At 38.8% G+C, this 9183-nt stretch overlaps 1 protein-coding gene across 4 annotated transcripts in view; it reads left to right on the forward strand.

Moving 5' to 3' along the window:
- Nucleotides 1–7041, forward strand: part of BTBD3 (BTB domain containing 3) — a 35387-nt gene extending 28346 nt beyond the window's left edge. For all 4 annotated transcript variants that reach the window (XM_059134044.1, XM_059134042.1, XM_059134041.1 and 1 more), the window contains one exon: nt 2520–7041. In XM_059134044.1, the coding sequence (XP_058990027.1) occupies nt 2520–3552 (1033 nt within the window). In that variant the 3' untranslated portion in view covers nt 3553–7041. The remainder of the gene's footprint in view (nt 1–2519) is intronic.
- The last annotated feature ends 2142 nt before the right edge of the window (nt 7042–9183 follow it).

Consider the following 9183-nt stretch of genomic DNA (forward strand, 5'->3'; position numbering starts at 1 on the left):
AAAAAAATCTTTGTTTAAAAAATATCATTCTGTGTGTCAACAAGTTGGATGATAATTGGACGATAACCCCACAAATGGTTAAAAGGTTGCAATATATTTATTGTCTGCTCCTATTGAAAAATACGTACTGCAGTTAACTGTAGAAAAAGTATTCAATTCTTTATTTATGTTGTAGTTTTGAAATCTAATTGCTTCTGACTGAAACTTTCACAGTGGGAAATAGGGAAATTAAAGATAAGTGAGCATGTGAAGTATCAAAAGGTAAACTAACTCATCACTTTGAAGCAACCAACACTCTAATCTTTTAGAGATAAATGTACAGAAACCAATTTTAGCTTTGTTTTTTTTTTTTTGTTTTGTTTTCTTTTCTTTTCCGATCACGTCAGCTTTGTGTACTTGACATTTTGGTCTCAGAGGAGAGCACTAACACTAGTTCAGCATTGGGACTGCACTGCAGTCCAGTGGAGTGTTGTGTTGTTTCAGCCAGAGAGATTCATGGTGAGGAAACACAAGTAAGAATTACAGAACTACATTTCACCCGAGTCATTTGAGTTGCATCTTTTCTTACAAATATATCACCTAGAATATATCTCAATACAGCTTTTTAAAATTATACATATAGCCCAACAGCAGTCGTAAGAATCAGAAGTGTAATAAGGTGCTGTTTGCTGTCGGGCCATAGTTGATCAGGACTGCACTGTTGCCAGGGCTGATGGAGGCCAGGTTTTCCAGACAGCTGTGTTGTATGGCTGAGGAGTCGGTATTCCTAGAAAGGGAGTCCTCAAGAGAAAGGGAAGACCGCTCACTTGACAGTTCCAGGGTCAGAGCAGCACTGAGCTTCCAGTATTTTGTGAGTGCATCTTGGCCAGTGGTATATGGCTCAGCCTATCAGAAGAGAAAGAGCTTCCTGGGAGCAAAAATGAAGGTTTCATTTGTGATTGTGGACATTTTTCTTCTTGTTATCACTGTGGGCTTTTTAACTTCCTTTGCAAAAGCCATTGCTAATCTTTTGTTACGTGTGTTTAGTTACTATAGTAACTAAAGTAAAACTTCACAGCAAGTAGCTAAACACCTTAGCTTTGACTGGAAAAAATTAAAAGTTAAGTTTTATCACTATGTATTTTTCACCCATATGTAGTTCTCACTGAACTCTTGTACTCATCCGTGGCTATCTAAAAGAAGCAGGTGATTTTTGCTTTTATGTACCATCTTGGGAGACTGCCACCATCTCCCCAAATCACCAAGGAGTGTTTTATCTCCTGACATAGAGATACTTCACAGAATCATAAAAATAGTGCATATTTGGGCTTTCTTGCTTTTGTCTTTTAATTAAATATATTCAGAAATAGTACATTCTTTAATTCTGAAGGTAGAAGAAATGTATGGGGGAGAGAAGAAAGAATTTAGAGTTAAAAAAAAAATCCAGATGCAAAGCCTATGTTGTATCTGGAAGATAATGTTGAAATCCATATATGATAGTGTATTTAGAACTACTTGAAAAATATCTTTCTTAATCTCAGGTTTTATTTTGTGTTTAGGAAAAATTCAGGTCTTGGTTAAAAGAATTAAGATGTAAATCATTGCTAACGTGGTATTAAAGGCATTTGTTCCTTTTTTTTTTTTTAAGATTTTATTTATTTATTTGACAGAGATCACAAGGAGGCAGAGAGGCGGGCAGTGGGGGGGAGGGGGGAGCAGGCTCCCTGCTGAGCACAGAGCCCCATGCAGGCCTCAGTCCCAGGACCCTGGGATCATGACCTGAGCTGAAGGCAGAGGCTTTAACCCACTGAGCCACCCAGGTACCCCTAAAGGCATTTGTTTCTATTTGAATATATGAAAATTTAAAAAATAAAACTATGTATATGTATTTATGCATATAGAAAGAGAGCTTTTGAAACATAAGATTATTCTTTTTTAAAATATTTTATTTATTTATTTGAATGAGAGAGAGAGTATGAGGGGCGTAGGGAGTGACAGACTCCCTTCTCAGCAGGGAGCCAGAACATGGGGCTTTCCAGGCTAAATCTCAGGACCCCTGGATCACGACCCGAGCCAAAGACAGATGTTTAACTGACTGAGCCACCCTGGCACTCCAGAGATTATTATTTGATTAAATATAATATGGCATATTTAATAGAATTTTTGTCCTTTTTTGGTTGTTTTTTGCTAATACTAACTCCAATACACAGTTTTTTGTGTTTTGGTTTTTTTTTTCTTTTTTCCAAACAGTTCTAGTAGTATCTTCTCTTTTTTGAGAAGACATTGAATGCAGGTTATAAAGTAAAAGCTAGAATGGTAATACAAAGTAAATGTCTTTAATTATACAAACTTACTGCTGAGTTGAAATATTAATAATTTATGAATATACTTCAGATGTTTCTTTAATCCCTAATCATTTTTGTAATAACTGTCACATAAGATGATTTTCTTGGAACTAACTTGAAAGTAGTTGCATCTTTTCTTGCTAGACACGCTCATTTTGTGAAAGTTCCATTTATGTGCTGGGTGCTCTCTTTCAGATATATCTATTGTGATGAAATTGACTTGGCTGCTGACACAGTGCTGGCCACTCTTTACGCTGCCAAAAAGTACATTGTCCCTCACCTCGCCAGAGCCTGCGTTAATTTCCTGGAGACCAGCCTGAGCGCCAAGAACGCCTGTGTGCTCCTCTCCCAGAGCTGTCTGTTTGAGGAGCCAGACCTGACCCAGCGTTGCTGGGAGGTGATCGATGCCCAGGCCGAGTTAGCTCTCAAGTCTGAGGGATTCTGCGATATCGACTTCCAAACTCTAGAAAGTATCCTCCGCAGGGAAACTCTGAATGCCAAAGAAATTGTGGTTTTTGAGGCAGCACTCAACTGGGCCGAAGTGGAATGCCAGCGACAAGATCTGGCTCTGAGCATTGAGAATAAGCGCAAGGTCCTGGGAAAGGCACTCTACTTGATCCGCATCCCCACGATGGCCCTGGATGATTTTGCAAATGGTGCTGCCCAGTCTGGAGTTCTGACTCTCAATGAGACCAATGACATTTTCCTCTGGTACACTGCAGCCAAAAAACCCGAGCTGCAGTTTGTGAGTAAAGCCCGCAAGGGCCTCGTCCCCCAGCGCTGTCACCGTTTTCAGTCCTGTGCCTATCGGAGCAACCAGTGGCGTTACCGGGGCCGCTGTGACAGCATCCAGTTTGCGGTTGATAAGAGAGTGTTCATTGCCGGCTTTGGGCTCTACGGCTCCAGCTGCGGCTCTGCAGAGTACAGCGCCAAGATCGAACTCAAGCGGCAGGGCGTCGTTCTGGGGCAGAACTTGAGCAAGTACTTCTCAGATGGCTCCAGCAACACCTTCCCTGTGTGGTTCGAGTACCCGGTGCAGATTGAGCCGGACACCTTCTACACAGCCAGCGTGATACTGGACGGCAATGAACTCAGCTACTTCGGACAGGAAGGCATGACGGAAGTTCAGTGTGGCAAGGTGACTGTCCAGTTCCAGTGCTCCTCGGATAGCACCAATGGCACTGGGGTGCAGGGCGGGCAGATCCCTGAACTCATATTCTATGCTTGAAAACCCCTCCCGAAGCGGTGTGAGCTCTGAGGTGCACATCTGGTTCCCACTTGCTTGATGCTTAGCTCATCTGCAGAGATGTGATCAGCGCAGGTAATTCGTAATGAATGAAGCTATAGGCAGTTTCTCATTTCTTTCAACCTTTTAATTATGTACAGGCAAAAGCGCGGCATTCAGCTTCTAACTATATGCTTAAAAGAGCCAAGTTCTTATCAAGACTTTGTGGTTTTTAGAGTTCGTCTATACACCTGGAGAGAATTTGTGCTCTTTTCCAACTGCCCCACTGACCTCCCAGTTTTGTCCCTCTTAAAACTTTCTAGATCACCTTGAATTTCCTTTAGGGTTTTATTTTTGACAAATAGAAATAAAGACTTTAAAATGATAATCAAAAGAGTTATTTTTAAAGAGAACCCTTATCCCCCCCGCCCCCGCAAATTACAGGTAAACCTCAGTGCACAATTTTGAAAGAAGTTTTCCTTCGTAATAAGTAATAATTTAGAAAGTAGGCAATAGTTATGTTTAGCTCTTATTTTACTTCATTTTAAATATTTTACTCTGGGCATTATTTTTTTCTTAAATCCTAAATTCATACGGTTGTTAAATGTTAAACACTGCAAAGTATCCATGTAAAATAGGAGAACAGGAAATTGGATATTTGCTTAGGCTATGACTTATACTACAACCAGGTTCTTATTCTTTTAGTTTAGGAGACAAGCCTGCAATACAGACACGTCTTTTAGAACTAACTAAATTACACATTTTTATTGTCAATAGGGAAAAATCACAGGCCTATTAATTTAAACTAAAACAGCTTATAAAGGAAACCTTAAAAAGTCCCATTCTACCAATAGTTTATTCAATGGCATAATAGAATACACGTTTGAAAAAGCCAGTCTTTTCCCCACTTTGCTTCTGATCCCCACTGTTTGCTTGTTTTTATGTTATACTGTATGGAATCTTTAATCCCTTTTTCCCATGAAAAGAGGACCAAACAATTCTTCAGATGTATGGAATAACCACTAGTTTTGTAGCACTACACGTTAATATAATAAGATACTTTTATTCATTGATTTTTCTTTTATTTTAATTCCAAAATACACTTTACCTGATCTGCTTTGACCACATACTATCTTCTTCGTTACTTATAGTTATGTCCTGTTCCTAGACTGCTAGAATTTGGCCTTTGGCCATTGTAAAGTGCCAATATACGCCTGCAGGGTTTTTAAAAAAAAAAAAAAAAAAAAGTCTGGAGCGATACACTTGATGGTGCCTAATATTCACTGCATCAGCATCACATCCAGCCCTCTTATTTGTACATGGTTCGTGCAAACAAAGGAGGGAAAAGCTCATCTCAAAATTCTCCTTCAGTGATGGCTTGTGATGGTTTAGTGCCTGTGACCCTGGTAGTGTCCAATTTGTTCACTTCCAGTTAAAGTATCCATGTGTTTCTGGGCAGTTTTTCTGCTCACTGTGATCCTGAGATGGCTTCCCCCACCACCCAGAGTGTGGTCCCTGGCCACCTCCTTCTCCTGCTCTGCAGGTCCCTAGCTGACTTGTCTGGAGCCAGGGGTTAGTCCTGGGGTGGGCGGGTGTGTGCGCGTTGTGGGCGTCTGTGCACGTCCATGTGCATGCAAGTGTGTTTGCCGACTCAGGAATTGTCTCCTCCCTGCCTGGCCAGTAAGAGGTGGGACAGAAATGGTCCCCCTGCTGGACCTAGCAAGGCCCTGGGAAGTGACTACCCTTAACTGATTCACTGTGCTTCTGGGCCACCTTTTCCCCCATAGACTTGGGCTTGTTGCTTTTGGCCAGCTTCCCTGGTGGAGGAGAACACTGGATTATGGGAAATGTATTAATCATGTTTGCCATTACCTATGGCTGTTAGCATAGGTGATCAAAAGCTGTTACTGGTGATTATAGATGAGTACTCCCAGGACAACTTTCCAAAATTACCTAACAATTATTTCTTGTTAGGAAGATGACAGAGAGTAGTTATGGCAAAGTATCTATGAAATAAAGGTTATGTTTTCAATTTAAAAAATACTTCTATAAAGGATTTTGCTTTTAAATTATGATTAAACATTTCAGTAACTCATAGCTACCATGCAAATTGGTAGGCTGTATACCTGGTTAGAAGGCACTCATTTTTAAGCCAGAGGAGAAGAAACTTGATTTAGCACTAATGTCATCATCTCAGATTGTTGAAGTGGGTGTGTTGAGTGAAGATTGTTCAATCGGTAACATTCACTGTCAGTGTTCTTGTTAGCAAGATGCCCTCCACGTGGGTAGGGAACTGCTGTGGGGGGAAAGCTGAAGGAGATCCTGTACACTGGGGGTATGAGAGCTTGGTTTTATGTTAATTACCATTAGCTAAAAAAGAAAAGACACATCTACCACCTGATTGGCTGGTGCTGAGAGCTGTGGGTTAAATTTGAAAACTGTATTTAGAATAAGAAATTTTGTATTTTAAATCCTATTCTCCCTTTTGCATTTTCAACAACATGGAATGAAAGCTAATGTGCTTGCTTTATTTTCTTCGGTAATCTCGAATTTTGTAGCTTTTAAAACTAGAAACCATTGTTCTGACAAGGCAGGCAACTCTTGTGTATAAACACAACTTTATTAAACAGAATATTCTGTAGATGCTTTTCCCAATATATCTGGCAGTCTTTGTTGTTGTTCATACTGGGGATAAAGGGGAACTAGGCTAGCGGTTCTAATGTAACATTCTTTAAGCATATCTTAATATAGTATTTAAGTAAATGGTCTAATTTCTACATAATTATTGCACTGAACTGTCTTTTTTTTTTTTTTTTAAGGTGTTAAAATAAGCTCGGCTAATTCAAGACACTGGTCACTTGTGCATCAGAGTGCTTGAATTTAGTAGCTTACAGCATTATTTATGAAGGAAAAATATATAAATATGAAGTACCTCATGTTGAATGTTATTGTACTGTATTTTTAATGTAACAGTGCAGATCTTGTTAGACACATGAATGTGTATAATCATGTTAAAAGCAAATAAAAATAAAATTGGTTCATAGATTTGTTTTCCTTAGCATTTTTGTAGGTCCCTTGAAACAGTAAAAAATCCATTCTGGCACTTTTGGTGCCACTACATTTTACAGAGATGGTTTTGCAGGAGTATTTGTTTGCTAAGTATTCACATATCTTTGATCCCTAAAGATGTAAAAATTTGAGGCAAAAGCATAAGAGAACAATGAATATGTTAATCAATTGCATTGTTCAAAGCCTGACTGTGACTTTAATGAGAGGAAGTGAATGGGTGCGTTTATATTCCCTATATGGAACCCATGCTTTGCTGGCATTCTGATGCTATAGTTGCTCACATGTCTGTGGATCTGGCTGTACTAAGGGGGTGTGGATACATCCAGCTTTAGATGTAACCCGTGCTGCTTGTTCCTGCTGTGTTATAATAGCTTAAGTCTCTGAATGAAAAAAATAAATATCTTATGGGAATTTTGAATATAATTTTTATGTGTTCAACGAGTTTTCCATTATATTTGCCCATATTGAGTAATATATACACACACATATGCACACATACTTGTACATAATTCATATACATGTACATATATTTTTTTCTCTGCAGTTTTCTGTTGGTTTTATACTAGAGTTTATCATGAAACCCTATATATTTGTCTAATCACTTTATCTGCTCAGCTTCTGTAGCATACCTACTCAGAGGATTTTTGGAATTATTCCAGAGAATAAAAAAAACTGGAAATTTCTTTCTAATCAGCTTAATTACAGATACAACTTAAATTGCAAAGGTCTTTAATCCAGGAAAGTCAGCTGTTTTCTCTGTTGCTAGTTAAACTTAATCCCCATATGCTTGTTTTCAATATGCCCAAACAGTTGGGAGATGATACTCTTTCTTTGTTGGCATCCAGGATCAACATGTCATGGAAATTATATTCTTTTCCCTGTGGGCTCTGGCTTGCCTACAAAAGCCATGAACTTAAACTTAGGAAAAAACAGAAACTGAGGAACTAAGTCATATGAAATGTGGAGGCCAAAACAAGCTTGTGGCCCTGAAAACCTGTGCTTACGCTAGGTGTTTATTAGAATAGGACTCTGGGCGCCTTTGAGATGTGTTAGTGAAAGTTGACTACACTTTCAATTTCCAGTTAATACATTTCAACATTTTTTTCTGAGCCATTTACATTTATTGACCAACTACTCCCTTTGGTCAACACTTCATTGAGTGTTATCCTCCATTTAAAAAAATATATCCTCTAACAAAACTAAAATCTGGGGAAATGTTTCTAAAATAAAATTTCCTCACTTATCTCTATAACCACTGTAAGTACTGGTGAAAAGACCTTCTCTATCAAAATACTGTCCTATGGGTGAGATGGAAGTATTTGTGAGGCAAGGTTGAAGATGGTGGTTGACCCTGTCATGCACCAAGCCACACCTTTGGGTGGCACTGCACCTTTGGGTGCAGTTCTCACGTGGGCATCTCTCATCTGCTGCCTCTTTAAAGCCTTTTTAAGGAGGGAGTGAGGCAGGGGAAGTAAAATTGCCACCAATGCCAACCCTAACTATCCTATGACCCTTGTTTTCTATCTGCTTGTTCATGCTGATGTCCATCGGATGGCCGTTTTACTAGCAGATGCTATTTTATACTCTGCCATCTATAGAGTCCTTAACCTCAAGATAGTTAAACAAAACACCTGCTCTTTACTTTGTTTAACCTATACTTTAAACAGTTCTGGGTACTGATGGGATTCAAGTTATCTGTTCAACTACCAACCCTTCAGTGTTCATTTATCCCAGCTACTTTCTCTTTAAGGTGGTTTGGTAGTAACGAGTCCAACTGCTATGAAGGAAGGAGGGCCTGTGTGTTAGACTTCAAGAACGGTGTCTTTTTTTTTTTTTTCCCCCTTTGTGGAACAATAGTACTGAAAATTATTTCAAAATTCAGGAATTTTTTTTTGTTGTTGTTTATTTATGATGGTGAGCAGTTTATATTTAACAAGCTATGTCTTACGTCAGTTTCTTTTAGAGGAGTAAAATTACACCTGAAAAAAGTTGAAAAACAAGTCCTACAAGTAGCCTTCTTAATTTTAGCATGAAGTGCTGCAAGAAAGCTTTCCAAGCAGCAGATAGCATAAAGACTGTTGTGAGAAACCAGAGAATCTGAGATATTTTGATATGTAGCAGTCTTTACCGTAGCTGTGCAATTTGCATTTTTCTTCCTAAACTACTATATTCAAAAAATAGTCAAAGAGGACAATTTAAGGAAAGCTACAAATAATCTTTCAGAGCTTGAAACAGAGGGTACCACCTTCTGCTGTACAGTAGAATACGTAAAAATGTACTTTTGAGAGAGACTCTGTTCATTTTTGTGCTTCTCTTGATCAGCCCTAAACTTCAGATTTTAAACTTTAAATATTTCAGTGCCCCTTAGAATAGTGCCAAAACAAACAGTACACCTGAGTCCTAGCCAATTCAAAATTAAAGACAAATTCCAATTCCAAGAATACTTGGAGGCATTGGTGGACTCAGTGTTTCCTAGATCAAAGACCTAAGGTTTAATGAATCAATGGATTGACCCAATGTTTGTTCACCCATTGATCATTTATTGATCCTTTGCTTTATCCCAGT

The sequence above is a fragment of the Mustela lutreola genome, chromosome 9 (assembly GCF_030435805.1).
Source record: "Mustela lutreola isolate mMusLut2 chromosome 9, mMusLut2.pri, whole genome shotgun sequence".
NCBI classification, from domain to species: Eukaryota; Metazoa; Chordata; class Mammalia; order Carnivora; family Mustelidae; genus Mustela; species Mustela lutreola.